Below are 15,711 nucleotides of genomic sequence, written 5' to 3'. Positions count from 1 at the left end.
AAGTTACAGATGGTTGTGGACTGCAACTGGGATATTAGGTATGAAACCTGGGTCTTCTGAAGAGCAGCCAAATGCTCTTAAATACTGAGCCATCTCTCCTGCCCTCAGTGACACCTAAAACAACATGTCTTATGTAAGACATGTTTAATGTCTTAATCACATAAGGAACATATTGTGACGGGAGGTTTGCAGGGACCTAACTTACTTTCTCCTAGAAACAGTGGCTCAGTGTGTGCACAGCCATTTCTGGTCTTCTGGAGACTCTGTAGACTGTAACTACCTCCAAAAGAAACAACTCGGTACATATTTTAATTAGTATCCCTGAAGGTTTCTTTTGAGTAGAAATTTTCCAAAGTTACAGGTCTTGGAGTAGAATTCAGTGGGAGAGTGCTTGTCAAATTCCTGGGTTCTAGCCCCAGCAACACAGTTTTTTACAGCTGTTGGACTAATCCTAGGGCTTTGACCATGACAGGTTAGTGTTTTGTCCCCGAGCCATTTCCTCTCAATTTTTAAAAAGACTGGTGTTTAGTGACTCACCTGACTGGGCCATCCGATCAGGCAGTCTAGACCCAACAAACACAGACATGAGGAAGAGGTGTCCCTTGTGAATATATTTTATGTGTACATACAAGTGTGCATGCACACTTGCACACACATGCATGTACACACACGCACAGAGAGGAGACATGTGCGCACATACATATTCTCTCTCACACACACACACACGCACACACACACTTGGCTAAGGAGTAAGGAGTTTGAGGGCAGGACAGGAAGCATCCGGGTGGCACTGGTGCAGGGGAGAAGAAGGGACAAAGAGAGCAACTGTCCCCATTCCCCGCCCCACCCCCCACATCCTACCAGGAGGGGGGACAGACAGCTGGAAGAACAGGGAAAGCTTATTCTCACAGAAGAAAATCTCCAAGTACAGTGATTTTTTTTTTTTTAAAGCCTCTTCCTTCCACACTCTGCCCTGGCAAAGCCAGCTGCCTACACAGGCCGTCCTCCGGACTGGGCCAGGACAAGGTCATGGAGAAGGGCATAAGGCCAAGGCCTCAAAGGGCCAGTGGGAAGGTGAGGACTTAGGCATAGTGGGTGCCCGGTGTTAGAGAATGGTCCCCTCTGTGGTCCAGCTGGTCCTGCAAGCGGGCAAACTCGGCCAGCTCATTGAGCTCCTGGAACTGCCGGTCCGTCTTATGGCTGACCAGGGAGCGGTAGAAGTGAACAGCAAAGACGATAAAAACCAGGCCACAGGGAACCATGATGGCGGTGGAGGCAATGGCTGCCGCCTCACCCGGGGTGATGCCGCTGCTGTCGCTGTGGTTGGCGACGATGACTGATTCAGCGGGAGGCTTGGTGGGGCTTGGCTGTCCCGCTTGCCTCTTGAGAGGTAAGAACTTGACCCAGCAGAGCAGCACGACCTCTGCTAGGAAAAGCAGCGTCCCGATGACCGTGGAGAAGGCCCAGGCCAGCTCGATGTGGCGATGCATGCGCTCGTGGGGTGACTCTTTGACCGAGTTGAGGTTGTGGACGTTGCTCACAGCCTCGATGTTGGGCAGGATGCAGGTGCTGATCATGAGGGCAAACAGGTGCACGGCCACTAGCACTGTGGTGCAGGCACTAAAGACGATGAGCAACCCTGGTGGGTAGTCATGGTCTGTGTCCAGCTGGACTTCCACCATCGCTACCTAGGAGAGGGGAAGAGGAAAGTGAACGGCTCGCTCAAATCCTAGTCCTCTTCCCATCAGATCGGTCATGTGGCCTCAGTCTCAGTTTCTTTTTTCTTTTTTTTTGTTTTCTGTTTTTTGTTTTTCAAGACAGGGTTTCTCTGTGTAGCCCTGGCTGTCCTCTAACTCAGAAATCCGCCTGCCTCTGCCTCCTGAGTGCTGGGATTAAAGGCGCGTGCCACCACGCCAGGCTTCAGTCTCAATTTCTGGGAATGCCAAAGCCCACCACCCTTTCTGGGTTGTGAAGTCACAAAAAAGTATTGATGAGGAGAGCAAGCGTGAATCTATATCAGCTGTGTGTCCTTAGGAAGTTAGTGTCTCCCAGCCTTACCATATATAGAAAATAGGTATGACCCATTAATTCACAGAATTATTTTAACAAATAAGGGTTCTTGGTACACAGTAAATATCTTTCAATTGGGAACACTGCCACTGTCAATCATAATAGTGAAAGCGGGTAGAGTTAGGTATATTATGCACGCTGTAAATTTCTTTTTCGAGAGACAGAGTCTCTCTGTGTAGCCTTCCCTGGTCATCCTGGAACTTGCTCTGTGGACCAGGCTGGCCTTGAGCTCAGAGATCTGCCTGCCTCTGCCCAGGGAGGCACTTTTCTTTCTTTCCACCACATGGGTCCTAGGGATCAAACTCAGAATGTCAATTTTGGCAGTAGGCATCTTTACCTGCTTAACTATCTCTCCAGACCAAGAAAAATTTAAAACACATTAAAAAATTTAAAAACCTCAACTACCAACTGGTGGTGGCACAGGCCTTTAATCCCAGCACTCAAGAGAAGAGGCAGGAGGATCTCTGAGTTCGAGGCCAGTCAGGTCTATAAAGCAAGTTCCAGGATAGCCAGGACTACACAGACCACCCCTGTCTGGAAAAACCAAAACCAACAAAAATGAACTACCAAACACTATCCCTACCTCTTCCACACTTTTTATTTTTAGATTTTTTTTTTAAATTTTTATGTATGAGTACACTGTCACTGTCTTCAGTGAGTGTACACATACCTTCACTTCTGGCAGAAGAGAGCATCGGATCCCATTACAGATGGTTGGGAGTCACCCTGTGGTTGCTGGGAATTGAACTCAGGACCTCCTGAAGAACAGTGAGTGCATTAACAGGCTGAGCTGTCATTCCAGCCCTGTCCCACACTCTCACACCTACACAGGACTCAATTTCCTGTCCCACTCTGAGGACAAGGAATAGGTTGGAGAAATGAAGACCTTCCCACGTCATATCCAGGTCTATTCCGAGAACAGAGTACACAGGCCAACAGGGAACTGAGAAAGGCTTCTCAGAACAGACGGGCCCAACCCAGTGCTTGTATCTTGGCTGGCTGGGCGCCAGCCAAGCCCCAAGGCATCTCCTCCTCCAGCCCCAGGGCTCACACACTGGCTGTTCCCCACTTCCTGGAGACTTGAAGATTTGGGGTCACTGGGGGCATAATCTGGACCTGCCACCTGCTCTTTACACTTGGGTCTTGCAAACCGCCCTCATGCAAAGGTGCCAACTCAGCAGATTTCTGCCAGGAGCAGCAGGCAATTGGGGACATTGCCAGGGTCCACCCGTGTGGGCTGAAGGGTCAAGGGCAGCAAAGAAACAGAGGAAATGACATGACCATTAAGGGAGGCTGGGGACTGTACCTAGGGGGACAGAACGCTTACCTCCCATGCACGCACAAAGCCCTCTCTCAGTCCCCAACACTGAAAGAAACTATGTGTGGTTCACGCCTGTAATCTCAGCACAGCGAAAGGAGAGGCAAGAGGACAACAAGTTCAAAGTCATCCCCAGCTACGCAATGAGTTCAAGGACAGGCTGAGCGACAGGAGACCCCAGTCTTTAAGGAAAAAACCCAAACCAAAATGATAGTAATTGCCTGGGGTGGAGGTGGCGTTAATCCAAACCAAATACCTGCTGTGTGAGGGCTCAGTAAAAATGGATTCTATCACTGCTCAGTTTAAAACCTTCACTCGCACTCTCCAGTTCTTACCCTCCTCCTTCTGAGAGGCAGGCTCGGCTTGAGAGAAGCAGGCTCTCAAGCCAGAGGCATCCCAGGTCTCACTCTAGAGCTTTGCTCCAGACCTAACCCTCTCAGTTAGATGGACGGGTGATACTAGAGACAGCAGAGTGAGTCCAAGAGTCTGGGGAAAGGAGTGGATACCTGCGTTAACACAGCCCTAAGCCTTTTCAGAACATGTCCACTGGGTTTAAAGGCTTTTGCCTAAGAACCGCCACAGCCACCAAGAGTGAGGATGCTTCAGGCCAGGAATTTACAAAATGGTTCAAGTTCATGTAAATTTGGGGCACTGCCATGAGAATTTTGACCGTTGTTTAAGATTCCCTGGTGGCCTAATGCCAACCCCGAGAATTCTTCTGAGCCCATGCGGGCAAGGGAGCTGGGCAGCTTGGCACATGCGGGTGTGGGACACAGGACAGCAAAGGCAAGGCACATCTGACGCACCCTTCCCCCCACTCCCCTCACCCAACCTGGAGAAGCTGGGTACCCTCAGAGACAGCACCTCCTCCTCCTTCCCCACCCCCATACTTCTTCCTGTTTTGGCCTTTTATCCCAGGACCTGAAACCTGAGAAATGACAAGCCAGAGGGCTTGGTGGAGCTGCCCCTGCTTCACCTGCTCATATCCACTGGGGTGGAGGCCAATGTGCAGGGCTGGTCTGTGGGTCCCAGGTTGGGGGGTGTCTATGGCTAGGTTTGTGTACATCTCTGCATCCCAGTGTCCTCCAAGTGACATACTGTCCTCTCTGTAGCACTTTTAACCACACAAAGCCACGATGTGAAGCTGATGTAAAACCTGTGCCTCCCCTTACAAAGCTGGGGACCCCTAGGCAAGTATTTAAAATCGTCGCTACCCCAGTTTTTGCATCCATAAAATGGAAGCCCACTTTTGATAGTTATGAAGTTTGAGAGTTAATGAACATAAAATGTCCTTTAAACACAACCGGACACAGGATACATTTAGAATATCAATGATTTGTTTTTTCTGTTTTTTGTTTTTTCAGATAGCGTTTCTCTGTGTAGCCTTGGCTGTCCTGGAACTCACTGGGTAGACCAGGCTGGCCTCTAACCTGCCTGCTTCTGCCTCCTGAGTGCTGGGATTAAAGGCACGTGCCACCATGCCCGGCCGGCACAATGATTCTTATTAGTGATTATCATTACTGGGGTAGACGAGCATGCTAGTTCAGTGTGGTGAAGTCCTTGGGTCCCATGCACATACATACATAGACAGACACACACACACATACTTGTTCATTCACTACTCACTTTCAAATAAGGACACTGAGTCTCAGAAATGAGATTAATTATAGGACAGGAGCTATTCTGCTCTTGGGGGTGGGGGGTAGGGGTGGGGAATAGACTGACTCACAGCCACTCTTAAAAACCTGTGTATAATGGTGTGGTTTTTCACATGGTCACCGAGGTTAAATGAGGTTTGGATGTGTAAATGTTTAGCACAGACTCAGCCCCGGGAGAAGCTCAATAAATCTTAGTTAAAAAGAAAAACAAGGAGGGAGAAGTGGAAAAGAAACGGTAACTTCCCCAGGCCTGAACGTTCTTCCTCATTCAGGGGCCCCAGGCCTGCCTGGGCTTCCTCATTCTGGCTGTGTAGCTCCTTCTGAGGCAACTCTAGCTCCCGATGTGAGCATGAGGGCGAGCACTCACCCAAGACCTGGCTGAGTGAGCATCTCTGCAGGACAGCACCACCAGGACCATAAAGCCCAGCGGAGGGAGGCACACATGGTCTGGGTATCCTCACATCCCTGGGCTGAGGGAAGGCTGAGCTCTCCATGGAAGAGGAAGGACCTGCTGCTACTGCTGCTACGCTCCGGAAGAAACCCTATTACCCTCATCTACCGTTCTTGGAAGTCCAACCACACAGGCTGGCTTTATGCACCACTGCCCCAGAGAAAACCAAGTTCAGTGCCACAGGGCTGCATACAAGAAATGGTTCTGGCCAGGTTGGTGGTGGCACATCCCTTGAGTTCTAACACTAAGGAGGCAGAGGCAGGAGGATCTCTTGAGTTGAAGGTCAGCCTGGTCTACAGAGTGAATGACTTCTAGGACAGCCAAGGCTACACAAAGAAACCCTGTCTTGCCAGGCGTGGTGGCGCACGCCTTTAATCCCAGCACTCCAGAAGCAGAGGCAGGAGGATTTCTGAGTTCGAGGCCAGCCTGGTCTACAAAGTGAGCTCCAGGACAGCCAGGGCTGTACAGAGAAACCCTGTCTCGAAAAACCAAAAAAAAAAAAAAAAAAAAGAAACCCTGTCTTAAAATACATAATAAAGCAAAAAACAAAAACAAGAAGTAAGGGACGGCTGGTGTACTCATGGACCCTGATTTACAGGCATTAAGGGTCTTCCCCCAGAATGATTCCCACTAGGGGTCTGCCCCGCAGAGTGGGAAGAGTGACATCAGAGGAGCCCTGGAAGAATCTAGCAGCTGACATTCAGGGCCCCAGCCATGTCCCAGAGAGATCGCATCAGATTAGATTGCATGCAGATTCACAAGGTAAATATAGCTGGGAGCAGGACTCTTAGCCCAAAATAAACAGCTCCTAGCCAGCCAGCAAGCCTCTACCGACCCGGCTGTACAGGGCCTGACAGAACAGAAGGGTCAGATCGTGGGCCCCAAATCACACTAGCCTATAGATCCTCAAAGGAGGGAGATACTGGGCATCTTATATCTGAAGCAGGGGCTGAAGATTATTGATCTTGCTGGGCAGGGGTGGTGGCACATGCCTGTATTCCCCACACTCAGGAGGCAGCGACAGGTAGATCTCCAGGTTTGGGGCTAGCCTGGTCTACCATAGTAAGTTCAGGCTAGTCCGGTCTATAGTGTGAGTTCTAGGACAGCCAGGGTTATACAAAGAAACCCTGTCTCAGGAAAAAATAACAAATAAAATAAAAAATTAAAAAGCTGGGCATGGTGGCGCATGCCTTTAATCCCAGCACTCAGGAGGTAGAAGCAGGTGGATTTCTGAGAGTTCGAGGCCAGCCTGGTCTACAGAGTGAGTTCCAGGATAGCCTGGGCTACACAGAGAAACCCTGTCTCATAAAAAAAAAAAAAAAAGAAAGAAAGAAAGATTATTGATCTTGTGGAGGGCAAGCCCTGGCTGACCTAGCCAGGCATGTGGCCACCCCACCTGAATATCAACCACCTATACCTTCCTGTCGGATTCCAGAGACACCCTGAACATCTGGATCCTGGTCATCGAGACACTTCTGAGAGAACTCCCGGCCCCTTGCCATGCCCAACTCCCGAACCACAGTGGGAAACACAGCTTTTTTCTCCCCAGCTCTTCTTGTTCTTCCTTCTGAGACAATAGATGGCTGTAGCCTTGGATAGACCCCACCCACCCCCCCAAAGCCTCAGTCACACGGCTTTCACGGAGTTGGCCTGGATTTGCTAACTCTATTCCAAACCGCAGACCATCATCTAGCAAGAGAGGGTTCTGGCCGGGCGTGGTAGGGCACACCTTTAATCTCAGCACTTGGGAGGCAGAGGCAGGCAGATTTCTGAGTTCGAGGCCAGCCTGGTCTACAGAGTGAGTTCCAGGACAGCCAGGGCTACACAGAGAAACCCTGACTCGGAAAAACCAAAGAGAGAGAGAGAGAGAGAGAGCTCTGAATCCAGTCCCGTGGTTTACAGACTCTCTTGACCACAGCAGTCCAGTACTCTAAATTGTTTCTAAAAATAGGTGTGCACTCTTTTATGAAACAAACAAAAGTTTCACTAAACACCACGTGTTCTTGAAGCCTGCCAATGCAGTCTATTCTAACAAGCCTGCACTCGCTGCCCCTCCCCCTTCGGTTTACATATTAAAATTTTTTATTGAGAATTCCTGGGATGGTGGTTATTGCACCTCCCCTTCTGAAGAGACGATACTGTAGAAAAATCAAACACAGTCCCAACCTGCCCTAGGCCAATAGAAGGAAGCAGCCAGCCTTCTTAAATGGTTGGTCTTCAGTCTTCCTGAATCCAAGACAGGAGATGCAGAGGGACCACCACGTGATACGTGGGTCAGGGCAGGGTGTGCTGACCCTCTAGCTGGCTTCTCAAAAAACTGAAGGAGAGATGCCTCCACTTTTCTGGGGTTAGAGATCATGGTGTCTATACCCATTTATTGTTTTGAGACAGGGTCTATCCTGCAGCTCTGGCTGCCCTAGAACTTGCTATGAAGACCAGGTTGGCCTCGAACTCACAGAGATCCACTTGTCTTTGCCTCCTGAGTGCTAGGATTAAAGGCATGCACCCCCACCCCCAGATTTTTTTCTGACCCTCCATGAGTTGTCACTTCCCGAGTAAAGGGTTTGGTCCTGCAGACTGAGCAGACAGGGGTCCCTAACCTTATTTTTATTTTATTTTTTGATAAAGAGATTTATTTGGTGGTTCACCCCATCTCTCTTCGTATCTTTAATTTGGTGACTTGGGTTTTTTTAATTTTTAGGTTTACTTTCTTATTTTATGTGTATTTTACCTGAACATATGCTATGTACCTGCCTAGTGGCCTCAGAGGTCAAAAGCGGGTGTTGGACTCCTAGAACATAATGGATGGCTGTGAGCTGCCATGTGGGTGCTGGGACTTGAAGCCAGGTCTTCTATAAAAACATTGTTATGGTTTGAATATGCTTGGTCCAGGGAGTGGCACTATTAGAAGGTGTGGCCTTGTTGGAGTGGTTGTGTCACTGTGGGTGTGGGCTTTAAGACACCCACCCCCCAACATCCTGCCGGGCAGTGGCGGTGCACACCTTTAATCTCAGCACTTGGGAGGCACAGGCAGGTGGATTTCTGAGTTCGAGGTCAGTTTGGTCTACAAAGTGAGTTCCAGGACAGCCAGGGATACACAGAGAAACCCTGTCTCAGTTAACCAAAAACAAAACAAAACAAAACAAAACAAAACCCCATCCTAAGGCTGGCGAGATGGTTCAGCAGGTAAGAGCACTAACTGCTCTTCCAAAGGTACAGAGTTCAAATCTCAGCAACCACATAGTGGGTTACAACCACCCGTAATGAGATCCGATGCCCTCTTCTGGTGCTGTCTGAAGACAACTACAGTGTACTTATGTATAATAACAAATAAATCTTTTAAAAAGACCCTCATCCTAGCTGCCTGGAAGCCAGTATTCTGCTAGCAGCCTTCAGATGAAGATGCAGAACTCACAGCTCCTCCTGCACTTTGCCTGCCTGGATGTTGCCATGTTCTTGCCTTGATGATAATGGACTGAACCTCTGAACCTGTAAGCTAGGTCCTTATAAGAGTTACCTTCATCATGGTGTCTGTTCACGGCGGTAAAACCCTAAGACTCTGAGCCAAGTTTCCAGCACTCATCCTAAGGTGTTTTTGAGACCAGAGCTTACTATCCAGCTCAGGCAGGCTTCAAAGTCGAGGTCTTCCTGTCTCGCTCGACTTCCTGTGTGCAACCTTAGCGCTCTCCCTTTTCTTTCTGGTGCTAGGATTCAAACCCTCGGCTTTGTGCATGGTCTATAACTGAGCCAAATCCCCAAGCATCCCTGTAACTTTTCTGCTGTGTCAAGTACATTCAGAAAAACAAGAATTGGTTTTTTTTCTCTTTTTTGAGAAAAAGACTGGCCTCATGTTCACTATGTAGCTAAGGATGGCTTTGAACTTCTGATCTTCCTGCCTAACCTCCCAAGTACTAGAATTGCAGGTATGAACCCCAATACCCACCTTTTTTTTTTTTTTTTTTGCTTTTTGGTGTAGCTCTGGCTGTCCTGGAACTCACTTTGCTGGCCTCTGCCTCAGCTGCTGGGATTAAAGGCACAGGTCACCACTGGCTTTGCTTTAACTGTTCTATTCTTTATTTTTAGGTATGCTCCCAATAGCACAATATTTTATTAGAATGTATATATTATTTATAGAAATAACAACCGGCCCAGACATAGCGGTGCACGCCTTTAATCCCAGCACTCTGGAAATACAGGCAGGCAGATCTATGAGTTAAGAGGCAATTCTGGCCTACACAGTGAGATCCTGTCTCAAAACCAAACAATAGTAAGGCTAGCATTAAATTTATTTTTATTTTTATTTTATTTTATTTTATTTTATTTTATTTATTTATTTATTTATTTATTTTGGTTTTTCGAGACAGGGTTTCTCTGTATAGCCCTGGCTGTCCTGGAACTCACTTTGTAGACCACGCTGGCCTCGAATTTAGAAATCTGCCTGCTTCTGCCTCTGGAGTGCTGGGATTAAAGGCGTGCGCCACCACTGCCCGGCTAAATTTTTTTTTAGTAGAGTTTGGAGACCAATGTTTAGACCAAAGGTTGATCAACTAGGGCCCTCAGACTATGGTCTTATGTTTGACCACAGCCACTAATTTACATATCATCTAAAGCCAATGACGGAGTGTAACAGTTACCTGGAAAACCACACTGCCCTGACACACCAAGTTGGCTGAGCCTACCTACAGTTAGACAAACACTGCCCAAAGGAGATTATGAAATAACAGTCACACAAGAACCCTCTAAGGAGGAGGGAGGGAGACTGATGTGAACAAAGTATAAAGAATAACACACGAATGGAAATGTCATAATGAAATCCATCACTTTATATGATAACTTAAAAGTAATTAATTTAGCCAGCCAGTGGTGGATTTCTTTAATCCCAAGCACTTGGGAGGCAGAGGCAGAGGCAGAGGCAGGTGGATTTCTGAGTTCAAGGCCAGCCTGGTCTACAGAGTGAGTTCCAGGACAGCCAGGGCTATGCAGAAAAACCCTGTCTCGAAAAACAAAAACAACAAACAAACAAACAAACAAAAACCTATAAAACAAAACAGATCAACACTGCCCGTGGTCCTCCTCTCTGTCTGAAATGTCCCTTTCAAGAAAGCAGCACATTAAAGGCCCTCATAGGGTCTGTGAGAGAAAGCAGCTGATTTACATTTTAACTTCATATTCTCTTTCCTTCAGACTATCCTCTACCCAGTGTAGATCAATAGAGCACTGCCTTGGGAAGCCCACTTAAAAAGGGCTTTTCCTTTCCAGTCAGGGACCCATCAAGGGAAGGGCCCCTCACTGTTCCCAGCTGAGGATTCCAGAAAGTGCTGCAGGCAGGCACTTGTGAAGTTTCACAAAAGGCCTCTCTCGACGGAGCAGACATCAACCTCCCCTTGGGATATTCAGCAGAGAGTTCCATTTATGCACTGCCCAGAGTACAAATCTTGCATGCAGAATTGGGCATCTGGCAGACTCCAAAGGCCTGGTTATCAACCAGCTCGGGGTAGGGGTGGGGGCGGGGATACTGGCAAAAGGAGGGAGGGGAGAAAAGGCTCCAGTCAGACTCAACAGAACTCAGTCCTACTAGCTAGCTGTGATCAGGGCTTTTCTGAGCCCTGGTTTTCCTGTGTGGTTCTCAAACTTTTAAGAGCTACGGTGAGGTTTAAACAAGAATGAAAGGAAGGAAGGAGTCTGGGCTCATGCTGGACACAGTTAAGAGTTACGTAATACCCGCTTTAATCATCACTGTTACATTATTCACACCAGGCCCCTGTCTATAATCTTTGATAGGTCCCTGCTGCTCACCCAAGAGTTCCAACTTCCTAGAGAGGTCCTCAATGTCCTCTACCATAGGGCTTTTGTTTAGGGCAGGGTCTCAGACTCACAGAGAGCCGCTTGCCTTTGCCTCCCGAGTGCCGGGGATTAGAGGTGTGAGCCACCAGAGTGACTTGGTGTGTGGCATGATGCCAGTCACACCAGACCCCCTCTCTTTCCCTAGAGACCCCACGACTGACTGTGAAGGTTCTTGCCAGTTTGGTAGGCTCTCCTCAGGACCTCACTTCCACCATCCTCAAGGCTCCATTGGAATCACAATCCTTCCATCCTTCAGAAAGCAGACCCCCACACCATGGCAACTAGCGTAAACAAGTTCCCTAGATACCTAGGCAGGTATTATAACTTGCAAATACCAACCCAACAAATCCACAAGCCAATGAGGTTGGTTGCTGTTTACTGGGGAAGGAACCCCAAGAGGTTAAGCAACTTCCCCCAGTTTTTACAGCCTGAAGAAGCCCGGCTGACACTGGCACCTGGGTAGCTGATGTGCCCATTCCCATTTTGCTACCCTAGAGCTTCTGGGCTCTATGTCCTTGCCACTCTCTGAGGCTTGCTTTCCAACATGGACCACCCAGAGGGCTATAATGGCTTCCGGAGCCAGTGACTTAAATTGCAGCATGTCATTCACAACCATGCTTGGAAGGAAGATGACAGGAGGACCCCTCTGAAGCATTTTCCACGGTTGCTAGCCTGGTACAAGAGGCCCATCGACTCCAGCATTAACCCTCCTTTCCGGGGATTAGTACCGAGTGGTAATAGTAGCTTCTTGCTCACCTCCCACCCAGCACTCTGATCTCTGGGTATGTCAAAAACACCCAATCATGTCTCATGACTGGAGCGCTTCCTTCCAATTCATTTTCCCAGAAAGCTTAGCCAACTTCTGAACCTGCTCTGGAACCTGGAACAAAAAAGGGGCTGGCGGGCAGAACTTGAGGAGGAAGATAATCCAAAACTAATTGATCCCAGGTCGTGGAAGGCATTTTGTTTACCGCACCAGACTGACCTTCCCAATTATCGTCTGCTTAGGCTAATGTTACAGCCTGCCTCCCATGCATGACCACCTTTGTCCTGTACAGGGACAGGGTCAGGCCCAGGCTGTGGTAACCTTAGGGACAGACAGCCTAAAGGTAGGCTCTGAAGGAAACTTTTGTTTTTTAAGATAGTGTTTCTCTGTGTAGCTCTGGCTGTCTTAGAACTTGCTCTGGAGACCAGGCTGGCCTGGAACTCAGAGATCTGCCTGCCTCTGCCTCCTGAATTGCTGGGTTTAAAGATGTATACTACCACCTGCCCAAGGGATACTCTTGGCTCCAGGGACACTGTAAAATGCACATCTAACCTAGATTCGGGTTCCCTTCGTTTTCTATCTGTAGAGTCCCACCAGCAGACCAGATACAGCATCAGGTCCTGAAATCCCTCAGCTCCCCATGGGCCCTCGTAAGGAACCCTCATACAAGTCAAGGAGAGAACAAGATCTGCCCATCTCTACACAGGAGAAAACTAACCTCAAAGACGCTTATCCTCAATGTGTTACAGGCACCTGGCCTACACCCTTTCATCATGAAGTTAGGATTGGCTTGATCTCCACCAGGCCTTTTGAGAGACTCTCCCTCACGCTCACTTTAGGGATAAGCAGGTGAATTTGGCATTCCAGGCAACCTGGCTAACACTGGAGGGGCAAAGGTCGGGTCAGCTCCTCTACTTTTCCAGGTTTGTAGGAAGGAAGCCCTCTGGGGGCAGGAAGTTGGCTGTGCTGACTCACAAGCCAAGAGAAGAGTAATCCAGGAAACTTGTCACTCCGTTACCATGGCATGAGGGTGGCCAGGCACCCCCTTCCTCTCTTGAGGCTCACTCAAGGGGCTGGGTGTCGGCAGTGGGGGCAGAGCATCAGGAGACCTCAGACAATGAATCCAGAGTTCTTAGAAGTCCAGCTTCATAGCAGAGTGCTTAGTTGAAACTGTGGCTCAGAAGGGAGGCAGTCCTGGACCTCAACCCTTCGTAAGTCTGCACAATTTAAAGGATGGCATCCTGGAGTTGAGGAGCCTACTCTACCCAGGCTGTGCAAACAAGATTCCCAGGACAGACAGTGTGGATGCACCCATGCCCATCCACCGGTTTTAGCTACCCCAGCCTTCTAACCTCCTCCATGTTTTTAGTGGAGGCTTGACCTTCTGCAGAGGAGAACGAGAAAAGGAGAGGGTAGGAAAGGACCCCCTATCTGACCCTCACCTCTCCTGGGGTCTAAGAAGTTACAATTTACAAGCCATAAACACGTGATACCCCCTCCCCTAAAGTGTAAAACTTTCTCTTTAACTTCCAAAGAAACATTGTGTGGCTTTGTTTCTCATTCCCTTTGGCTTGGAGCTACCTGGCCCTGGCTGGAAACTGCCCATAGCACTGTGGTATGTCTTAAGTAAGACCTAGACACTGGCTGACCCAGGTTCAAGTCCTGTTTACCAGACTAGCTGTGTAGAACAGACAGGTCTTGAAGTCATGGGCAATCCTCCTGCCTCTGCCTCCTGAGTACTATAATTATAAGCCAACTCACTTTCACCTCTTTAAAGGGCTCCTCCTCCAACATCATTTTTTAAAGTCGGTTTTAAGGTTTTTTTTTTTAATCTGCCATTTAAGAAATCAAGATCTGGGGAGAGGGAGAGAGGTAGAGAGGGAGAGAGAGAGAGAGAGAGAGAGAGAGGGAGAGAGAGAGAGAGAGAGAGAGAGATTGATTTGCCTGAGGTCATACAGGCAAGCAGCAAGTGGCAGAGCTGGGAAGGGTAATTTATATCACACCTCCTGGCCTTTCCTCTCTGGCCTAGTGCACTGTGGGCTTCTAAAGCATCCGGGCTCACAACTGTGTTGATCCACTTGTTTGCAGGCGACAGGGAGAGACCCAGACAACACTCCCTTCCCAAGAAAACCAAGGGTGCCAACCACTCCCTTCCTCAAGGCCAAAGGCTTAGCTAATTCACGGGGGGGGGGGGGGGGGGGGGGGAGGCGGCCGTGATGGTGAAGGGGGGGGGCGGCAGACCCCACTGATGTAGGTTGATGTCATCGAAAGATAATAACAGCTCCAGGCAAACTCCAAGACAGGCAAGCCTGAAGGTATTCCTAGAGTTAAGGTCTGGTGCCTAACCTGCAGCCTCCAGGGGCGCCTCCTGCAGAGGCTTCGTACCACCTTCTTGGGACTTGAGGGGAGGAAAATATGCCTACCTCTTCATCAAGCAAGAGCCCTTTCAAGGGGAACATGTCCCACCCTCCTCCCCCACACCCAGTGACTCAGAGGCAAGTTTCTAGAGAAGAAAATGAGGGTGGGGAGTGGCACTCAACCCCTAGGCTGAGGCTCTTGGAAAATGCGGTGGGGTGGGGAGTGTAAAAGGGAGTAAGAGTTAGTGGAGTATGGGGAGGTGGAACGTATTGGGAAATCCCCTCCAATATTTGATAAAGTCTTGTTAATACCTTCCGGCCTTAGGTGTGCGAGAAGGCGCGGCCACAATGTAGCTCATCTTCATCTCCTGACACCTGTCCTCAGTGGGCTGGACCTTTTGCATCCTTCTTGTCCCCCTGATTACATGCAGGGCAGACTTCTTACATAGCAACTTCATGAAAGCAACATTCTTTGTAACCCTAACCTCTTTGCCGCGACAAGGTGCCCGTCTAAAAACACCTGCGCGTGGGTATCTCTATCTCTGGTCGTCCACCTCGCCCTCACAGCTCAGCAGCCTCTGGCTCCCCTCCGGCGCCTAGGACAGCTTTCCCCAGCTCTTCCCCTCACCCCAGGCACGCCCAGCCCGCTCCCAACTGTGGGCCCCGTCGGGGCTGCGGGCGGGAGCGGCCGAAGCAGGAAGAGGGGAGGAGGGCAGGGAGGCCCGAGCTCACCATGGCGAAGCCGGAGAGCAGAGCCGAGGTCCGGCTGGAAGCTTTGAGCTTGGCGCGGCTTAAGTAGAGCTTGCGCCAGGACAGCGCCTGCATCGAGTGCTCGTTGAGGCTCATCACCTCGGAGTAACTCTGGCCGATCCAGTCCGGGTAGCTGACGGCGGGTGGCGGCGGCGGCAGCGGTGGGGCCCCCGAGGGCTCCCCGTCCCCGCTGCGGCGGCGGCTCCGGCGGCTGCCGCTAGTGCTGCTGCCGCCGCTCACGGGAAGCTCCGGATTGCTGTGACTCGGGGGCGGGGCAGGCTCCGGATGCATGGAGTACGCTGCGAAGGCGCGGCTGGCGGCGAGCGCCTGAGAAGGCTGCGGCCCCGGGGCCGGGCCGGGCCGCGCCGCACCTCCGCCGGCCTCCCACTCGAGCCGGTCTCCCGCAGCCGGACGCACCGGATCCGAAGGCCGAGGCACTGGCTGCAGAACCGCTCCGCAAGTTCCAAGCGGCCGCGACCGGAGCCTGCGTGCCGACC

The 15,711-nt window shown here is 50.0% G+C and overlaps 1 protein-coding gene across 3 annotated transcripts; it reads right to left on the bottom strand.

Moving 5' to 3' along the window:
- Nucleotides 1–310: 310 nt before the first annotated feature.
- On the bottom strand, nt 311–15,689 carry Orai1 (ORAI calcium release-activated calcium modulator 1). Of its 3 annotated transcripts, none has more exons than NM_175423.3 (2): nt 15,197–15,689; nt 311–1,688 (listed from the first exon to the last, which is right to left on the bottom strand). In NM_175423.3, exons 1-2 carry the CDS (start codon nt 15,503–15,505, stop codon nt 1,083–1,085), a joined length of 915 nt encoding a protein of 304 aa, NP_780632.1. In that variant the 5' UTR covers nt 15,506–15,689; the 3' UTR covers nt 311–1,082. The 3 variants fall into 3 exon arrangements, with proteins under 3 accessions (NP_780632.1, XP_006530179.1, XP_006530180.1); XM_006530116.3 differs by having other exon boundaries at nt 821–1,688; nt 14,777–15,653; XM_006530117.3 differs by lacking the exon at nt 15,197–15,689 and adding an exon at nt 2,741–2,901 and having other exon boundaries at nt 821–1,688.
- Between the last annotated feature and the right edge of the window lie 22 nt (nt 15,690–15,711).

The sequence above is a fragment of the Mus musculus genome, chromosome 5 (assembly GCF_000001635.26).
Source record: "Mus musculus strain C57BL/6J chromosome 5, GRCm38.p6 C57BL/6J".
Lineage (NCBI taxonomy): Eukaryota > Metazoa > Chordata > Mammalia > Rodentia > Muridae > Mus > Mus musculus.
This window is presented reverse-complemented; position numbering and strand designations above follow the sequence as displayed.

What these genes read in the sequence shown, in the direction of transcription:
- Orai1 (NM_175423.3), bottom strand. Translation starts at nt 15,505, where the DNA reads ATGCATCCGGAGCCTGCCCCGCCCCCGAGTCACAGCAATCCGGAGCTT. An exon ending in TGCTCTCCGGCTTCGCCATG is followed by an intron (nt 1,689 to 15,196) that starts GTGAGCTCGGGC and finishes CCCCTCTCCTAG; the next exon opens with GTAGCGATGGTGGAAGTCCA.